Raw genomic sequence first — 21,550 nt, 5'->3', positions numbered from 1 at the left:
CCAGCCTTACTCTGGCAACTGCTTTTTCTACAGTCAATGTGGTCATTCCACTTCAGATGGCACCGGACGATTACCTTCAGATAGTTTACAGTTGTTACTGTTTCCAGTGAGTGTTCACCAACAGCGTAATCGAACAGAAACGGATCTCTTTGCCTCTTTAAGCACAATATGTCACATTTATTTACCTTCATGTCAACTTCGAATCCCTGGACCAATCATCGGTCCATCGCAGGACTTCCTGGATTTAGTTACAATCTTCTGACGCTACCACCTTCCTGTAGACAAGAGCATCTTCTGCAAAACGTCTCGTGGAGCTTTTGTTGTTATCTACTTGAACAGTAATGGCCTTTTAACACTCCCTTTGGGTAGTTCGGATATCAGCTCTACAGCTGTCGATTTCGTTGCCACTACATTGTCAGAACTGCTACACCGCGCAACAAAATTGAAAGATCACGTTTTTGAAACCTCGTAATTGTCTCCCGTTCTGACGTGTAAGTTTGAAATGTGGCTAAAAGATGCCTACAGCCTTCCTCTGTAACGGTGCAAAAGCTTGGCGCCCTACGATGCCACCCTCGGAGTCGGTGACTATTCGAACAGAAAGGCATCGACACACAAAAAAGTTAACTGTAAGGTGAGTTATTGACGTCATGTTGACACCAAATTTCACTTCAGTTCTATTAAACCCCACTTTGCACGTGTCACGTTGGGAAGGTAGTTACAACCCCTCTTAACTACATTTTGCTCTTTTTTTGACGCCTCAGCGACAGGATTAGAATCGCGACAACCAGCGTTGAAATTACGCTGTTTTCTTGCGCGAGGCCAAGGAGTACATTTCAGACACACTGAAGCTCAGAATCGACACGGAAAGACCTTACAGCGTCAATCGAGCCACCCCTTCCCATGCCGCGTAGATTCCCACACATTTCGCGGTCGAAAACGACAGTTCGCAGTGTGATAAGTAACAGGACGACGTTCTTGACAATGTTCGACACTGCTGCCACCTCTGGGCGTTTCAGCCCTACTCTAATGACATCGTGGGGCTGTAACCGCATTGAACAAGATCTGACCCCTTCGGAGAGTAGCGCGACAGCAATTTTGCCCTGCTGTACAGTTTGGATTCACTAGGGGCTTTTAAAAATCATTCGGCGAACTCTGAACGTGATACGAAGCACTGAATGGTTCATATGATTTTTCATCCCTCCTTTTTGCGTCCTCCTATGGTGTGTTCATTGGGGCTGAATCATTAAGACGTGTCTGAGTAATAATAAAGCGTCACTTAAGCGCCCCCTTCGGTTCGACGACACCCTCGGTACCACCCAAGCACGTTAATTGAACACGTAACACACGTACCTGTCAGAACCATCGACACACGTACTACGTTGCGTCTGCTCTAGCGCCTGAAGGCAGGAAACCACCACCTGAGGGATGTCGTAGGAGTTTGGCTAACCCTCAGGCGCTAGATCAGGCATAAGGCTGAATGCTGTGTCGAAGATTCTGTGAGGTACATACGTAACGTAGTCATCTAAGATCCCGGGGTCCCAGGTTCGATTCCCGGCCGGGTTGGGGATTTTCTCTGGCCGGCGACTGAGTGTTTGTGTTGTCCTCATCGCTTCATCATCATTCGTGAAAGTGGCTAGACTGGGCTGTGTAAACATCGGGACTTTGTACGGACGCTAATGACCCCGCATTTGAGCGCCCCACAAACCAAACATCATCACCATCAACTAAGGTGCGTGATTGGCGCCAAGGATGTTCAGATGTATGTTTTTCGTGATTTCTCTGACTAGCTGAAGGAAAATTTCGTGTTGTTTCCCCTGACCAACACATGACCGACTTTCCTCCGTGTCCTTTTCCCAGCCAGAGCTCGTCCTCCGCCTCTAATGACCGCGCCGTCGACGGGACGTGAAACGCTGACTTTTCTTCCTTCTTCTTGTGTGATGTGGTGTGACAACTATCGCTGATGTCAGCTGGACTCACCTATAGTTTGAAGGAGGAAGAAAGCCAGCAGCGTCCACCGACAGCGGTACACGGGGGCGCGGCGTCTCGTCATGATTCCTGCAACACAGAGAGCCAGTACTGTTAGTTCCCCGGAAACATATCATACTAGGCGTACTACACAGGCACCAATGACTAGAAATTTGCAGTATTCTGATAATATGCAGACTGATGGTTGTGTTAAAGGAAAAAAAAAACAGCTAGTTTCTCAGTGTAGTGGCATGCTTACGACTAAAAAATAATGTGTTCATTGATATTAACACTAACCATGTTTCACGTGTACGTATAAACGATTCGTTCCACATAATTTCGTTAAAAGATGCGTTCAAATGATCTAGAGAACATGTAACTAACTAACTACACTCCTGGAAATGGAAAAAAGAACACATTGACACCGGTGTGTCAGACCCACCATACTTGCTCCGGACACTGCGAGAGGGCTGTACAAGCAATGATCACACGCACGGCACAGCGGACACACCATGAACCGCGGTGTTGGCCGTCGAATGGCGCTAGCTGCGCAGCATTTGTGCACCGCCGCCGTCAGTGTCAGCCAGTTTGCCGTGGCATACGGAGCTCCATCGCAGTCTTTAACACTGGTAGCATGCCGCGACAGCGTGGACGTGAACCGTATGTGCAGTTGACGGACTTTGAGCGAGGGCGTATAGTGGGCATGCGGGAGGCCGGGTGGACGTACCGCCGAATTGCTCAACACGTGGGGCGTGAGGTCTCCACAGTACATCGATGTTGTCGCCAGTGGTCGGCGGAAGGTGCACGTGCCCGTCGACCTGGGACCGGACCGCGGCGACGCACGGATGCACGCCAAGACCGTAGGATCCTACGCAGTGCCGTAGGGGACCGCACCGCCACTTCCCAGCAAATTAGGGACACTGTTGCTCCTGGGGTATCGGCGAGGACCATTCGCAACCGTCTCCATGAAGCTGGGCTACGGTTCCGCGCAACGTTAGGCCGTCTTCCGCTCACGCCCCAACATCGTGCAGCCCGCCTCCAGTGGTGTCGCGACAGGCGTGAATGGAGGGACGAATGGGGACGTGTCGTCTTCAGCGATGAGAGTCGCTTCTGCCTTGGTGCCAATGATGGTCGTATGCGTGTTTGGCGCCGTGCAGGTGAGCGCCACAATCAGGACTGCATACGACCGAGGCACACAGGGCCAACACCCGGCATCATGGTGTGGGGAGCGATCTCCTACACTGGCCGTACACCACCGGTGATCGTCGAGGGGACACTGAATAGTGCACGGTACATCCAAACCGTCATCGAACCCATCCTTCTACCATTCCTAGACCGGCAAGGGAACTTGCTGTTCCAACAGGACAACGCACGTCCGCATGTATCCCGTGCCACCCAACGTGCTCTAGAAGGTGTAAGTCAACTACCCTGGCCAGCAAGATCTCCGGATCTGTCCCCCATTGAGCATGTTTGGGACTGGATGAAGCGTCGTCTCACGCGGTCTGCACGTCCAGCACGAACGCTGGTCCAACTGAGGCGCCAGGTGGAAATGGCATGGCAAGCCGTTCCACAGGACTACATCCAGCATCTCTACGATCGTCTCCATGGGAGAATAGCAGCCTGCATTGCTGCGAAAGGTGGATATACACTGTACTAGTGCCGACATTGTGCATGCTCTGTTGCCTGTGTCTATGTGCCTGTGGTTCTGTCAGTGTGATCATGTGATGTATCTGACCCCAGGAATGTGTCAATAAAGTTTCCCCTTCCTGGGACAATGAATTCACGGTGTTCTTATTTCAATTTCCAGGAGTGTAACATCAAAAATGTTACTCATCGACGAAAAACACTATAGATGTAAAAATGAATTTTTCCACATAATGGCAAGAGGTGCAAATAAATAAGAACACTGCTGAAGAAACACTGTTATTTCCTAGAAGTGCCTTGACGCAGAAGATAATTCCATCAGATAGCAGTTGAGTAAAAATGTGTAAGATAAGCCAGCACTCTTGTCTTTAGGCCAACACAATAACAGACACTTCTAATGGTAAAACATGCAGAACTGAGCATTTTGATTATTTTACATGTGTGTTACCTTTATTTTAACTTATTATTCAGTTAAAATTTAAGCAATTTTAAGTGTCTGCCAGTCAATTTACGACTGTAAATGTCTATTTATGGTGCCTGCATATCATTTTAGATAGTTAGAAATCGCATGGTAGGAGTCTCTGACATTAATACTTAAACTGTTAGCTGTGAACCACTTGAAGGTGTGACTTGTTAACACCTGAGAAATGTCATGTAGGGTTGAGGTTAGGCAGTTAATTAGCATGTTGGCATCATCGACGATCACAATGGTTTTTGTACCAACCCTCAGAGTCACAGGAAGGTCATTTAGTGTAGGTTAACGATAACAATGGACCAAATATCAGGCCTTGTGGGGCACCATATGTCATATTACCCCATTCTTATGTTACTTTCATGCCTGTGACAGTCTTTCCATAGACCTCTACTTTCTAGTATGAGGGCCAGACTCCATTCATGCAATATGGATGCCATTAATGCCTCAACACTTTAGTTTGCCAAGTAGAATTTTGTGGTCCACACAACCAAAGGCTTTGGCAATGGGGTAATTTTTTTGTTTGTTTAGCTATGCCATCACTTTACGAAATCAAAACTGAGAACCGGTAAACAAATTCCGGTGAAGTAAATGAATCAGTGGACTATCAAAGAACGCCTAGTCAAACACTTTTGTACAAAGACAGGAAGCAGTGAAACACATCTTTGGCTCAAGGTCCCTTCTCTCCAGTCTTATTAACGGTTATTAATACAGCATATGGAAGTCAGTCAAGAAATACATCCTACGTTATTACTTGATTAAAATGATAGCTTGATGGTAATCCTATCAAGTCCACACAAGATTTCAATTTTTTCTTAAGAACACCACCATAACAGAATTGCTACTTTCTAGTGGCCTGGTGGATTTTTAATATTCCTGGTAGCTGTATTACTGAAATTAATCTGACTTGATGTTCATGCAATGTCTCCACACGTCAATCCATTCCATTATAATTTGGTTGTTTATTAGTGGGCGCAATGTTTCCTGTCGCTGTTAGGAAGAGAAACCTGAAGGATTTATTGGTAGCCGACTCCTTCTAATCCAGTGATGTGTTTCTTAGTATAACCAACTGAAGTGTATATGTTACTAATAATATCAAATAATACGAGTGTTGGTACAATTGGGTTCTGTAAAAATTCAGTGCAGTAATGCGATAACTGTAAATAAGTGCTATAAAATGAATTTTCTATTTGATGCATGGCTACAAAACACTAAACATTATCATATGTGCCTCATTGTACTAAACATTTACATTTTTTGTGACATTTATTATCTTGTAAATAAAAATACGTTTAAGATTTTCTTTTTACTTGTACCACATCCATAAGAACCATTTTACTTGGGATCTGTGAAGGTACATTGGCACATAAGGTTTTCTTTGTAAATATTTATAGTGTATTCTTGTTTTCTGACATGTTTTACATCTGCGACGATTGCCTCATTATCGATTCATCGTAACGAAACGTACGTCGAATCATTTAACTTTGAGCTGTTACTTGATATTATACGCTTTGAATGTGGATTATGACATCCAGATTAGTGAAACACCCAACCTCTATTCATTTTGATCATTTGACACTAGTTATCATGGCTGACGAACCGATCCACGAAAGACGCTAACACCGATTTCGCACCTGTAATAAAATTGTAGCAACTGAAAAGGTTCCAGTTCCTCATTTGTTTTATATCTGACAGTGATTTACAATCCGGGCAAAAGCCGAATATCGATGAAGACGTTCGGTCAGAGATCCTCCTGTGTAGTCATCGAGGACGCAGTCATCAGTCATAGGTATTCTGATTCGCTAAATGCCACCTGCGACGATTTTGTCGCATGTGGCAAGCTCTTCATTTCAGAGTAGCAATTGCAATCTTTCTTTCTTGGCCATCAGTCTTCTGACGGGTTTGATGCGGCCCGCCACGAGTTCCTCTCCTGTGCTAACCTCTTCATCTCAGAGTAGCACTTGCAACCTACGTCCTCAATTATTTGCTGGATGTATTCCAGTCTCTATCTTCCTCTACAGTGTTTGCCCTCTGCAGCTCCCTCTGGTGCCACGGAAATCATGTCTTAACACATGTCCTGTCATCCTGTCCCTTCTCTTTATCAGTGTTTTCCACATATTCCTTTCCTCTCCTATTCTGCACAGAACCTCCTCATTCCTTACCTTATCAGTCCACCTTATTTTCAACATTCATTTGTAGCACCACATCTGAAATGCTTCGATTTTTTTCTGTTCCGGTTTTCCCAAAGTCCATGTATCACTACCACACAATGCTGTACTCCAGACGTACATTCTCAGACATTTCTTCCTCAAATTAATGCCGATATTTGATATTAGTACACTTCTCTTGGCCAGGAATGCCTTTTTTGCCATAGCTAGTATGCTTTTGATGTCTTCCTTGCTCCGTCCGTCATTGGTTATTTTACTGCCTAGGTAGCAGAATTCCTTAACTTCATCGACTTCGTGACCATCAGACCTGATGTTAAGTTTCTCGCTGTTATCATTTCTAATACTTCTCATTATCTTCGTCTTTCTTCGATTTACTTTCAATCCATACTGTGTACCCATTAGACTGTTCATTCCGTTCAGCAGACCATGGAATTCTTCTTCACTTGCAACCTACATCCTCAATTGTTTGTTGGGTGTATTCCAATGTGCGTCTTCCCGTACAGTTATTACTCTCCACAGCTCCCTCTAGTACCTAATTAGTAACAGATTCTTCCGTCTCTTTTTATGGTTGGTGTCTCCCAGATATTACTCTCCTCACCGATTCTGCGGAGAACCTCCTCATGTCTTACCATTCCACGTAATTTTCAACATCCTTCTATAGGACCTCATCTTAAAAGCTTCGATTCTGTTCTAGTCCAAGAGCCACTTCTATACACAGCTTGCTCCAGACGAACATCCTCGGAAATTTATTCCTCAAATGATGGCCGATGTTTGAGAAAGGATTGCACTCTTCGCCTATGGTAGTCTGCTTCTGATATCCCCCTTGCTTCGCACATCAAACAGTATTTTGTTCCGATGTAACAGAATTCCTTCATTTCGTGTATGTAGTCCTCAGCTTTAACGCTGAGTTTATCGCTAATCTCATTTCTGCTACTCTTCATTACCATCGCCTTTCTTAGGTTAACAGTACCCCAGTCCATATTTAAACACATTAATCCACTCCAATCTACATGTCCTGTAATTCCTCCTCCCTTTCATTAAGAACAGCAATGTCACAAGCGAAACTTAGCATTAATATTCATCCACTCTGAATTTTACACCTACATCTGTACTTCGCAGGACACCTTACGGTGCGTGGCGGAGGGCACTTTTTGCACCAATGTCACTTCCCCCTTTTCCTATTCCAGGCGCGTATGATTCGCTCGAAGGACGAGTGGTGGTAAGCCAACATGTGGGCTCGAACCTCTCTGATCCGAGTACTCCGTTCCCGACCCTTCATTATTATTGTTCCATCTTGTTTACTGTACATGTGTATACTGGCCATCTTTCCTTACAGCTTATACCCGTTTTCCTGATAATTTCTAACACGATGCACTATCTGACGCTAAATCGTTATTTATCAGTCACTCTCTTGTTTAATCTACGAGGTTTTTGTCTTCGTAGCATTCGATTATTTTTAGCATTTCTCGATTTAGACTACTCTTTAGCCTCTATTTATCAGTTTTTAGAAATACCTGCAATCTACTCTTGCCTTCATTTGTGTCGTGACCAACCGCACGGAACTGATTTCCATTCCGCTGGTAATACGGATCACCATCTGCTTTTACCCGCGGCCGACTAGGGCAGAAAATTTTGTTTTCTTTAGACACAGCGTTCCAGATCTATATGGTCACAATTATATAGATGGCAGATGACCCTGAATACTCTCAGAACGCGAACCAATGGATTGAAACGAACAGACAACTTACACCTTTTATCAACCACTTAAATTAATAGAAAGTGTTCAAAGTGACGCCGGTCCTGGTGCGGTTCTAGGCGCTTCAGTCCGGAACCACGCGGCTGCTAAGGTCGCAGGTTCAAATCCGGCCTCGGGCATGGATGTGTGTGATGTCCTTAGGTTAGTTACGTTTAAGTAGCTCTAAGTTTAGGGGACTGATGACCTCAGCTGTTAAGTCCCATTGTGCTTAGAGCCATTTGAACCATTCAAAGTGACGACCTTCATTCACAATACATTCAGTACATAACCCTACAATATTTTTGTGAGCAGTTTCATACAGCTCTGTTGTACAGCTAGGACACGACTAAGCAGTTCCTCTTCAATTTCTTCTTGGGTTGCATGCGTCGATAATTTCGCACGGGAATGAATTGGATTTTGTCTGTGTACCGTATAAATCCTTCCTGGTAAGGGAAGCATTAGTCAGCAATCATTAGAAAAAAGGGTAGTTACCTCGTGGGTGAATTAAATTGCCGACGAACCTTCCCGGTAGATTAATACCGTATGTCGGATCAGAACCCGGACTCTAGCTTTCAGTGGGGTACGTTCCTACCGATTGGGCTACACAACTCACGGCCCCCCTTCCCCCCCCCCCCTCCACCTCCACGCCTTCCATCACCTCCCCCCCCTCCCCTGCCTCCCCCCCATGCCCCCACCACCACGTCACTACATCTCTCGTAGTTTACAAACATCAAAGAAGCTCTCCTACATGCCTTGCTACACTAACGCTCCTGGAAGAAAGGAAATTACGGAGAATTGGCGTAGACAAGTTTCGTTGATTGTATCCAGAATGAATTTTCACTCTGCAGTGAAGTGCACACTTCGTGTGATTTCCTATCATATTGAGCCTCGCGGGGTAGCCGTGCGGTCTCAGGCGTCTTGCCACGGTTCGGGCGGCTCCCCCCGTCAGAGGCTCGAGTCCTTCCTCGGGCATGGGAGTGTGTGTTGTCCTTAGCATAAGTTTAAGCTAGATTAAGTAGTGTGTAAGCCTAGGGACCGATGACCTCAGCAGTTTGGTCCTACAGGAACTTACCACAAATTACCAATGTCACATTGATACTGTATGTCGTAGCACTGCCGAGTGATTTTCTTAAGACTGTGCCAAGGAATTTCAGCTTTACTGACAACTATGTTTTATCTGGCTGAATTGAACTGCGCTATGTACATCCTAAGGACATTGTAATAACAAGTGCCTTTACAAGCCTGACTGTCCAGGGCGAACATTAATAAAACCGACACACTGCAGGGACGGGTTTCTGACTGGAAATGGAGGAAAAAATGTCCTATGAACGTGTGTCGGGAAAAGCACCGTTTCCACGGTAGACGGCGCTGACCAATAAAAGTTCCTCTGACTATTTATGTCAGGAAGAATCCGAGATGGTGTTTGTGTGCGGCCGAACAAATGGAAACGGTCGAGAGGCTGCACGATTACACCAAAACAAGTACACTCGCAGACGCCAACCACATCACACATCATTTCTAGCCTTTTTTGGGCGTTTGTGTAATCATGGGTCCTTTCAGGCAGACGAAGGATGCTGAGGCAAACCGTAGTATAAGCTCCAAGCAAGTAGCCAAAGCACGATTTTACTGCATGACAACCGCTACTGTCCCTCACCTACAAGAGTACAAGGAATATCAGCAGCGCCACTGTGAGGATGCAAATCGGGTTTGCATTACGCAGACGTTGCGGTCGTCGTGAGCATTAGTTATCATTGAGACTGGACGTGGTGAGTTGATGTTACTCAAGAATGCCTTTAAAGCGACAAAGATGCCACTATCAACTCCTCACTGATTTTGAATAGGTCATGTAATAGCGCTACGAAAAGTTGGATGTCCTTCTGAAAGACTCGGCAGGAACGTAGCCACTGTACATGACTGCTGACAGCGGTGGCCACGAGAATGTACGGTCGCAAGAAGCCGGGCTTCGTACGGTCTCCTAATACACCGAGAGGGAAGACCATCGTGTTCGGCGTATGGCTCTGGCGTATCGTACTGCATCTACAGCAGCAACTGGAGCACCAGTTGGCGCCAGAATGACACAACCGTTACAAATTGGTTACTTCAAGGACAGCTCCGATCCAAACGCCAAATAGCGCTCATTCCAAGGACCCCGACATTTAAGACTTCAGTGGGGTCAAGCGAGAGATCATTAGAGGACAGGGTAGACGTTTGTCGTGTTTAATCATGAAAGCTTGTTCTGCCTCGGTGCCAGCGATGGTCGTATGTAGATCAAAAACATGCAGTCTGGGGCCTTGCAAACAACCTGTCCACGTGCTAGACACACCGGACCTACACCTGGAGCTATGGTCTGGGGTGCAATTTCGTATGATAGCAGAAGCACTGTCGTGGTTGTCTCGCGCATCCTGACTGCAAAATTGAATGTCAATCTGTTGGTTTGACCTGTTTAGCTTCCATTAACGAACAACATTCCAGGGGGTGTTTTATAACAGGATAAAGCTCGCCTACATACCGCTGTTGCATCTCAATATGCTCTAAATAGTGTCGAAACTTCGCTTTGGCCTGCTCGATCACCAGATCAGTCACCAATTGAGCACATACGTGACACCATCGGACGGCAAGTCCAGCGTCATTCACAAATAGCATTATGGGCCCCTGTATTGACCGACCAAGTGGAACAGGCATGGAACTCCATTTCACAAACTGACATCCGGCACCTGTACCCACAACGCATGCACGTTTGCACGCTTGCATTCAACATCCTGGCGGTTACACCGATTATTAATGTATCAGCATTTCGTATTTGCAATAGCTTATTTCGCGCATTCATTAAACTGTGATCTTGCAATGTTAATCACTTAAATATGTTACCTAGAAAAATGTATTCCCGAAATTCCATTAGCCTGCATTAATTAGTTTGTGGTAGTCTCATAAAACTGCCTCAAGAAAATTTAGTTTACTCACAGAGATTTCAAGTTTAAAGATTGTAGCTGCCCTGCTCACTAAAATATGCGGCCCCTGACGAACTAAATGGAGCACTCAGAAGACGTGGTCGATATCAAACTAACTTCCTACACGTACACAACATCAGCAGATATGAAAATGATTAGAGTAACAATTCTCTGTGCCAGGTATAACAGTCGCCACAGTTAGTGTTGTTCCTGTTTGGCGTTGTTACCAGGCCTGATAGGTAATGTAATGAGCGTGAACAGCGTCAGATGTTAAGTGACTACTATATGCTCAAGAATTATGGTGTTGTTGGAAAAGGAAAATCTCCTCTATAAAATTAACATGAATTCAGCAAAGATAGATCCTGCGAAACTTAGCTCGCTCTGTACCTCCAGGAGAGCCACAGCGCCATAGACAATGGCGCTCCCGCTGACACCATGTTCCTTGACCTCAGGTTGACGCCTTGTTCCTTGACTTCACGAATGCATTTGACACGGTCCCGCACTGCAGTTTAGTGGAAAAAACACGAGCTTACCGAGTATCGGAGCAGATTTGCGACTGGATTCAAGACTTCCTTGCATACAGAACTCAACATGTCGCTCCTAACGGAACAAAATCGACAGATGTAATGGTAATTTCCGAATTACCTCAGAGAAGTGTGATAGGACCGTTACTGTTTACAATATATATCAATGATCTAGAAGAAAGCGTCGGATGCGCTCTAAGGCTCTTCGCAGATGATGCGCTTGTCTGTAACAAAGTAGCAACATCAGAAGAATTTTACGATATGCAGAATGACCTCAAGAGAATTGATGAATGGTGCAGGCTCTGTTAGCTGACCCTGACAGTAAATAAATGTAACATATTGTGCATACATAGGAAGAGAAATCCGCTACCGTATAGCTACACTATTGATGATAAACCACTGGAAATAGTATCTGCCGTAATATATCTAGGAGTAGCTATACAGAGCGATCTTAGGTGAAGTGACAACATAAAATAAATGGTGGGAAAAGTAGATGCCAGACTCAGATTCACAGGATGAATGTTAAGAAAATGTAACACATTCACGAAGGAAGTGGCTTAAAAGGCGCTTGTTCGACCGATTCTTGAGTAGTGTTCGTCTATCTGGGATCCCTATCATATAGGACTGATAGAAGAGATAGAAAAGATCCAACGAAGAGCGGCGTTATAAGAGAGGTGGTGTGCATGACGGAGAGATTTACTATTGAAATTTCGAGAGAGCACTTCCCGGGAAGAGTCGGACCACATAGTACTTTCCCCCACATACGTCTCGCGTAATGACTACGAGGAGAAAATTAGACAAATTAGAACCAACACAGAGGTTTATCGACAATGATTATTTTCACGCTCTACACGCGATTGTAACAGGGTTGGGGGCTCAGTTATCGGTACAAACAGAACCCTCCGCCCCACGTCCATGAAGTTGCCGCGGACTCGAGTCTTTGAAATTGGCCTCATTGTGGGTCTCCATTTGGCCTGCTGGTCGTATAGTGCAATGTCCCGATTTGTGAGGCATTCGGATGTGACAGTTGCCCGATGCTAAACAATATCGGAACGCGACAACACACAAACTCATCTCAAGGTTCCGGTCGACGACGTCAGGCCTGCAGAACGGAAGATCAGTGTTTTGTGCACCAGGCATATCGTAACCGCTAACAACTGAGCCTGCCATCCGAGAATAACTAATGTTCTCCATGCAACATTCTTTGTCTTCCCGCACCACGGATCAGAGACTAGCAACAGCTGCCGTTGGCACCACATCACTAACTACTGAGTACAGAATGGCGTCGCATTGTCCTCAGCTGTGAATCGCGGCTCTGCAGTACCCCAGATTACCAACCCCGGAGAGCGTGGGTGGCGCCTACCTGGGCAGCGATGTTGCTCTTCTAATATTTTGGAGGGGCACAACGGTCTTATTCCTGGCGTCACTGTTTGCGGAGCAATCGGATATCACTTCAGGTCACGACTGGTAGTGACTGAGGTACCTCTGATGACACAAAGGTACGTCTTCGGAGACATACTGCGTCCTTATGTGTTACATCTCACGTGACAGTATCGCGGTGTAGTTTTCCAGCAGGACAATGCTCGTCCACATATGGCATGTGTCTCTACGAGTTAAGGTAATCCCGTGAGCAGCAAAAGATCTAGATCTGTCCCTGCAGCTCCAGCATCCAAGATACAAGGGACTAGTTATAAAAGTCGACGACCAGCAGGTCTCCAGCCTCATACTGATGAGCAGGCTCAAACTGCCTAGTTCTTTGTAAACTTGACTCGTTTTGTAACCACCGAAATAACATCGCATACCCTCCCAATCCTGCAAGTTTAATTTCGTTTTCTCCTCCTCAACTGGGTGCTTCACTTGATTGGTCAGACAATGCGTGCCTGGTTTGGAGTGGAGACCGTCCTGTTACCTTGCAATAGCTGGTAACAACTTTGGACCTAAAACGGATTTTTCAACCGCATTTCTTCGGACATACATTCTTAGAAATTTCTGTCTCAAATTAAGGCCTGTAGTCGACACTAGTAGAGTTCTTTTGGCCAGGATTGCCCTCTTTGCCTGTGATAGTCAGCTTTTTGTCCTTTTCACCATCTATTATTTTACTTCCCATCCCCCATGAACCATGGACCTTGCCGTTGGTGGGGAGGCTTGCGTGCCTCAGCGATACAGATAGCCGTACCGTAGGTACAACCACAACGGAGGGGTATCTGTTGAGAGGCCTGACAAACGTGTGATTCCTGAAGAGGGGCAGCAGCCTTTTCAGTAGTGGCAGGGGCAGCAGTCTGGATGATTGACTGATCTGGCCCTCTAACACTAACCAAAACGGCCTTGCTGTGCTGGTACTGCGAACGGCTGAAAGCAAGGGGAAACTATGGCCGTAATTTTTCCCGAGGGCATGCAGCTTTACTGTATGATTAAATGATGATGGCGTCCTCTTGGGTAAAATATTCCGGAGGTAAAATTGTCCCCCATTCGGATCTCCGGGCGGGGACTACTCAAGACGATGTCGTTATCAGGAGAAAGAAAACTGGCGTTCTACGGATCGGAGCGTGGAATGTCAGATCCCTTAATCGGGCAGGTAGGTTAGAAAATTGAAAAAGGGAAATGGATAGGTTAAAGTTAGATATAGTGGGAATTAGTGAAGTTCGGTGGCAGGAGGAACAAGACTTCTGGTCAGGTGACTACAGGGTTATAAACACAAAGTCAAATAGGGGTAATGCAGGAGTAGGTTTAATAATGAATAGGAAAATAGGAATGCGGGTAAGCTACTACAAACAGCATGGTGAACGCATTATTGTGGCCAAGATAGATACGAAGCCCACACCTACTACAGTAGTACAAGTTTATATGCCAACTAGCTCTGCAGATGACGAAGAAATTGAAGAAATGTATGATGAAATAAAAGAAATTATTCAGATAGTGAAGGGAGACGAAAATTTAATAGTCATGGGTGACTGGAATTCGAGTGTAGGAAAAGGGAGAGAAGGAAACGTAATAGGTGAATATGGATTGGGGCTAAGAAATGAAAGAGGAAGCCGCCTGGTAGAATTTTGCACAGAGCACAACTTAAACATAGCTAACACTTGGTTTAAGAATCATGATAGAAGGTTGTATACATGGAAGAACCCTGGAGATACTAAAAGGTATCAGATAGATTATATAATGGTAAGACAGAGATTTAGGAACCAGGTTTTAAATTGTAAGACATTTCCAGGAGCAGATGTGGACTCTGACCACAATCTATTGGTTATGAACTGTAGATTAAAACTGAAGAAACTGCAAAAAAGTGGGAATTTAAGGAGATGGGACCTGGATAAAATGAAAGAACCAGAGGTTGTACAGAGTTTCAGGGAGAGCATAAGGGAACAATTGACAGGAATGGGGGAAAGAAATACAGTAGAAGAAGAATGGGTAGCTTTGAGGGATGAAGTAGTGAAGGCAGCAGAGGATCAAGTAGGTAAAAAGATGAGGGCTAGTAGAAATCCTTGGGTAACAGAAGAAATATTGAATTTAATTGATGATAGGAGAAAATATAAAAATGCAGTAAATGAAGCAGGCAAAAAGGAATACAAACGTCTCAAAAATGAGATCGACAGGAAGTGCAAAATGGCTGAGCAGGGATGGCTAGAGGACAAATGTAAGGATGTAGAGGCATGTATCACTAGGGGTAAGATAGATACTGCCTACAGGAAAATTAAAGAGACCTTTGGAGATAAGAGAACCACTTGTATGAACATCAAGAGCTCAGATGGAAACCCAGTTCTAAGCAAAGAAGGGAAAGCAGAAAGGTGGAAGGAGGGTCTATACAAGGGCGATGTACTTGAGGACAATATTATGGAAATGGAAGAGGATGTAGATGAAGATGAAATGGGAGATACGATACTGCGTGAAGAGTTTGACAGAGCACTGAAAGACCTGAGTCGAAACAAGGCCCCCGGAGTAGACAACATTCCATCGGAACTACTGACGGCCTTGGGAGAGCCAGTCCTGACAAAACTCTACCATCTGGTGAGCAAGATGTATGAAACAGGCGAAATACCCGCAGACTTCAAGAAGAATATAGTAATTCCAATCCCAAAGAAAGCAGGTGTTGACAGATGTGAGAATTACCGAACAATCAGTTTAATAAGCCACAGCTGCAAAATACTAACACGAATTCTTTACAGACGAATGGAAAAACTAGTAGAAGCCGACCTCGGGGAAGATCAGTTTGGATTCCGTAGAAATACTGGAACACGTGAGGCAATACTGACCTTACGACTTATCTTAGAAGAAAGATTAAGGAAAGGCAAACCTATGTTTCTAGCATTTGTAGACTTAGAGAAAGCTTTTGACAATGTTGACTGGAATACTCTCTTTCAAATTCTAAAGGTGGCAGGGGTAAAATACAGGGAGCGAAAGGCTATTTACAATTTGTACAGAAACCAGATGGCAGTTATAAGAGTCGAGGGACATGAAAGGGAAGCAGTGGTTGGGAAGGGAGTAAGACGGGGTTGTAGCCTCTCCCCGATGGTATTCAATCTGTACATTCAGCAAGCAGTAAAGGAAACAAAAGAAAAATTCGGAGTAGGTATTAAAATCCATGGAGAAGAAATAAAAACTTTGAGGTTCGCCGATGACATTGTAATTCTGTCAGAGACAGCAAAGGACTTGGAAGAGCAGTTGAACGGAATGGATGGTGTCTTGAATGGAGGATATAAGATGAACATCAACAAAAGCAAAACGAGGATAATGGAATGTAGTCGAATTAAGTCGGGTGATGTTGAGGGTATTAGATTAGGAAATGAGACACTTAAAGTAGTAAAGGGGTTTTGCTATTTGGGGAGCAAAATAACTGATGATGGTCGAAGTAGAGAGGATATAAAATGTAGACTGGCAATGGCATGGAAAGCGTTTCTGAAGAAGAGAAATTTGTTAACATCGAGTATAGATTTAAGTGTCAGGAAGTCATTTCTGAAAGTATTTGTATGGAGTGCAGCCATGTATGGAAGTGAAACATGGACGGTAAATAGTTTGGACAAGAAGAGAATAGAAGCTTTCGAAATGTGGTGCTGCAGAAGAATGCTGAAGATTAGATGGGATAGATCACATAACTAATGAGGAGGTATTGAATAGGATTGGGGAGAAGAGGAGTTTGTGGCACAACTTGACCAGAAGAAGGGATCGGTTGGTAGGACATGTTCTGAGGCATCAAGGGATCACCAATTTAGTATTGGAGGGCAGCGTGGAGGGTAAAAATCGTAGGGGGAGACCAAGAGATGAATACACTAAGCAGATTCAGAAGGATGTAGGTTGCAGTAGGTAATGGGAGATGAAGACGCTTGCACAGGATAGAGTAGCATGGAGAGCTGCATCAAACCAGTCTCAGGACTGAAGACCACAACAACAACAATATTTTACTTCGAAAATAGCAGAATGCCTTAACTTGGTTTACTTCGCAGTCACCAATTTTTATGTTAAGCTCATCGAAAAACTATTTCTGCTATTCCACACTACTTTCGTCTTTCTCCAGTTCACTATCAATCCATTCAATATGTCCTGTGGTTGTCCTTCCCATTCGCTCAGGATGGGAATGTCGTTGATTGATATTACTACAGGAAAAAGTCTAATTATAACAAAAGTGTAACAATATAAAACCCGAGGAAAAATGGAAATAAAGATAGTAAAGAAGGTAAATTACACCCAGATATGGCATTATTACAATAATACGTAGAAGAGATGACAAATACCATGACCGTTTTTAAATGGTTGGAGTAATATCAGTGGCTATGGTACTCTACGTTGAGTTTCCTTGAGCGAGGAACCTCGTGGATCCGAAACGAAGTCTATGATTAACTGAAGTATTTCCTGTTTCAAAACAATTGTAGTAGATTAGGTCTGAAGACTCAGAGTTATGGATAGCTTTGCAATGCCAAGTTTCGTCATGAATCCTCCGACTGGTTTGGTACAACGCAGTAACGCAGTAGGATTCTTCTCCTGTGCCAAGATATTCATCTCAGAGCAGCAGTTGCACTCAATATCCTCTGTTATTTGTTAGATGTACTCCAGTATCTGCCTTCCCCTACAGTTTATATCTTTACAGCTCATTCTAGTAGGACGGAAGGTATCCTCTGATGTCTTACCATATGTCCTACTATCATGTCCCTTCTACATCTACATCGATATTGTACATATCACATTTAAGTGCTTAGCAGAGGGTTCATCGAACCACCTTCACAATTTTCTATTGTTCCAATCTCGTATAGCGCTCGGAAAGTATGAACACCTATATCTTTCCGTACGAGCTCTGATTTCTCTTATTTTATCGTGGTGATCGTTCCTCCCTATGTAGATCGGTGTCAACAAAATATTTTCGCATTGGGAGGAGATAATTGGTGATTGGAATTTCGTGAGAAGATTCCGTCTCAACGAAAGACGCCTTTCTTTTAATGATGTCCAGCCCAAATGTTGTATCATTTGTGACACTCTCTCCCATATTTCGCGATAATACAAAACGTGCTGCCTTTCTTTGAACTTTTTCGATGTACCATGTCAGTCCTATCTAGTAAGGATCCCACATCGCGCAGCAGTATTCTAAAAGAGGACGGACAAGCGTAGTATGAAACTTCCTGGCAGATTAAAACTGTGTGCCCGACCGAGACTCGAACTCGGGACCTTTGCCTTTCGCGGGCAAGTGCTCTACCAACTGAGCTACCGAAGCACGACTCACGGCCGGTACTCACAGCTTTACTTCTGCCAGTACCTCGTCTCCTACCTTCCAAACTTTACAGAAGCTCATTCTGGAAACATCCCCCAGGCTGTGGCTAAGCCATGTCTCCGCAATATCCTTTCTTTCAGGAGTGCTAGTTCTGCATGGTTCGCAGGAGAGCTTCTGTAAAGTTTGGAAGGTAGGAGACGAGGTACTGGCAGAAGTAAAGCTGTGAGTACCGGGCGTGAGTCGTGCTTCGGTAGCTCAGTTGGTAGAGCACTTGCCCGCGAAAGGCAAAGGTCCCGAGTTCGAGTCTCGGTCGGGCACACAGTTTTAATCTGCCAGGAAGTTTCATATCAGCGCACACTCCGCTGCAGAGTGAAAATCTCATTCAAGCGTAGTATGGGCAGTCTCCTTAGTAGATCTGTTACATTTTCTAAGTGTCCTGCCAATAAAACGCAGTCTTTGGTTAGCCTTCCCCACAAAATTTTCTGTGTGTTCCTTCCAATTTAAGTTGTTCGTAATTGTAATACCTAGGTATTTAGTTGAATTTATGGCTTTTGGATTAGACTGATTTATCATGTAAGCGAAGTCTAACGAGTATAAATCGTCTGCTCTCTTACAATTTCGGGTCACTTGATAACTGCCATACATTAGTGATAATGATGATGAAGTCCCATACTCATTGGCAGAGCGTAGGGGAACGATGCGGGAGACCTGCACCGCCGTACTAGTCAAGGTCCTAGTGGAGGTGGTTCGCCATTGCCTTCCTCCGACCGTAATGGGGATGAAGATGAAGACGACACAACAACACCCAGTTATCACGAGGCAGGTGAAAATCCCTGACCCCGCCGGGAATCGAACCCGGGACCCCGCGCTCGGGAAGCGAGAACGCTACCGCGAGACCATCGTTTTCTACGTGTACTTTTCCTCGAAAATTTTAACGAGAAACTTTTCATTTTTTATCTTATTAGTGCACTTAATTTTCAGTTCTAGCACCATACTCGTAACACTTCGATTCTTTTTTTTTCTTTCCCGGTTATCCCTTAGCTACCGTATAACACTGTGCTCCAGAGGTACATCCACCAAAATGTTTTCCTCTGACTGAGAACTAACTTTTTACGATAATGGACTTTTCTTAGTGAGAAGTGCCCTGTTAGTTGTCCTGCTCTGCTTCCGACAGCCCCCTTGCTGCGTAAGTCATGCGTTACTTTGCTTTACTAAACGGCTAAGCGGGACCACAGACCTAGCAGCAGGTTGCCTTTCTGACGGCTTGCATAGGTAATAAAAAATTGATATTGAATATTTCGTACAGTTATTGACAGAATTTAAAAGTTGAAAATACTGTCATGAATGTTTAACACAATAATTCAGGTATTACACATGAAAACTTTGTATGTACCTTGAGGCAGCGTAACTTAAGGCGCGCCAATTACTCAGAACTTATTCATCCACTGTTTGAGAATGATAGCACTTAGCAGCTTCCAACAAATTTTGCACATAATTTCAAACATTTACAAAACATTTGCGTGCTGACATCCCTCAGAAATGATGAAAGCAAAGAAGTATATCCCTTACTACGTTTTCGCTGTTCTTGCAATAAAACTGCAGCATCAGGCATGACGTTATAATTTATTACCTCTTCACTACTAACTTCATTCGCAACATATTTTGCAGACAATATTCACATATACCACTGAATGTATCTGGAACCAAATTTCGTTGGACAACATATACTTCAGGAGATATGAGGCGTTTTATACGTGAGAGCCTGATTCTTTAAAGAATCGGAGAGGGCCGTTTGTTGATACTTGTTAAGTGGTTCTTACTTTCGATGTTAATTTTATCATTGGTCTGATTTCTGCTACTCCTCATTATCTTCGCCACTCTTTTGTTTTTCATCAGTTCTTATTCTGTACAGATCAGCTCGCTCTATCCACTTAACGAGTCCTGTAATCCTTTCTTTCAAACAGGACATCATGTTATCAGCGAATCTTGTCATTGTTGTCCTTTCACTCCGAAACTTAATCCCATTCGTTCCTTTCTGTCATTCTGTCTTTCTGTCGTTGCTTCTTCGAAATACTGAATGAACGGTACTGAGAAAGGCTGCATGTTTCCCTTACTTCCTCTCTAATCTGAGCTGTTGTCTCGTGGACATCCATTTTTATCGATCCTTCTTGGTCACTGTAAACAGTGAACTCCACCGGCCAAATTTCGGAGCTTATTTATGAGTATTTTGGAATAAGGGACATGTGGTATCCGACAGCCCATTACAAAGTAATTGCAATTCGTTGGATTCTTTTACCCCCTTCATTATTGTATCTGTATTGGACTGAAAATATTGCACAAGTGTACAATTGTTGACTGTGTGAATAACAAAAAAAAAATTCTTTGTTCCACTCACTCACTGTACTTGCTGCTTGAGAGAATGATGTTCACTTTATTTATCATCCTCAAGCATGCGTTCAGAAATGCTCGGTTGTGTCTCGAGTTTGTTTTTCCGGCTATATTAGGTGTACACAAATTCCTAAGGAACCAAACTGCTTAGGTCATCGGTCCCTAGACTTACACACTGCTTAAACGAACTTAGCCTAACTTATGCTAAGAACAACACACACACTCATAGCCGAGGGAGGACTCGAACCTCCGGCGGGAGGGGCCACGCAGTCCATGACATGACGCCTTAAACCGCGCGGCCACTCCGCGCGGCTAGGTGTACACAGTGATACAGACTAGTACGCATAGGTTTACTGATGAGGTGTTGGCCGATATGCACCTCGTGCTTGGGTTTACTGAATGGATTGAAAGTAAAACACAACGACGCTACGGTGAGCTGTTACCACAGCGACAGCAACCACATCACAGTAGGAGAGCTTGTCAGACAGTTGATGTTGAATCGCTGTACACTCTGCCGTGATCGTATTGGTCGGTTATTCGAAAATAATTCTAAGGGAACAGTTCTGAAGTTTTTGCGTAATGTACTAGTACACAGGACTACTAAAAAGGGGGAACTGATCTTCATAAGCGGATCCACAAACTTATTGATATGGACTCAAGAAATAATCCCAGACGAATGGATCTTAGATGTAATCCAGCCAATACGCAGGGGAGACAAGAAATTATCCTGCTGAATGTAACCTGTAAGATCTTCTCTTGTATTATCTACAACAGAAGAGACTCTGGGGGAGTATCAGTGTCTGTCAACAACAGACCAGATATTTGTGCTGAGGCAAATACATGGAAAGGCATATGAGTATGACAGTGCGCTTCATAACCTCTACGTACTTCAAGCAGGCCTGTGATAGTCTCGATAGAGCACAAATGCTAAATGATTTGCTGCTGCTTGGTATATCATTGAAGTACGTCTCAATTATTCAAGCAACAGTGGCTGGTTCCAAGACTACAGCGC

The 21,550-nt window shown here is 44.3% G+C and overlaps 1 protein-coding gene across 1 annotated transcript in view; it reads right to left on the bottom strand.

Annotated features, from left to right (window-relative positions):
- LOC126195300 (uncharacterized) overlaps positions 1–21,550 on the bottom strand; it is a 195,970-nt gene that overhangs the window by 91,856 nt on the left and 82,564 nt on the right. The window contains exon 2 of the mRNA XM_049933854.1: positions 1,978–2,055. Coding sequence (XP_049789811.1) covers positions 1,978–2,050 — 73 coding nt within the window. The 5' untranslated portion in view covers positions 2,051–2,055. The remainder of the gene's footprint in view (positions 1–1,977; positions 2,056–21,550) is intronic.

This window comes from Schistocerca nitens, chromosome 7 (assembly GCF_023898315.1).
Source record: "Schistocerca nitens isolate TAMUIC-IGC-003100 chromosome 7, iqSchNite1.1, whole genome shotgun sequence".
Classification (NCBI taxonomy): domain Eukaryota; kingdom Metazoa; phylum Arthropoda; class Insecta; order Orthoptera; family Acrididae; genus Schistocerca; species Schistocerca nitens.
The sequence above is the reverse complement of the archived record's forward strand: the minus strand, read 5'-3'. Positions and strand labels throughout refer to the sequence as shown.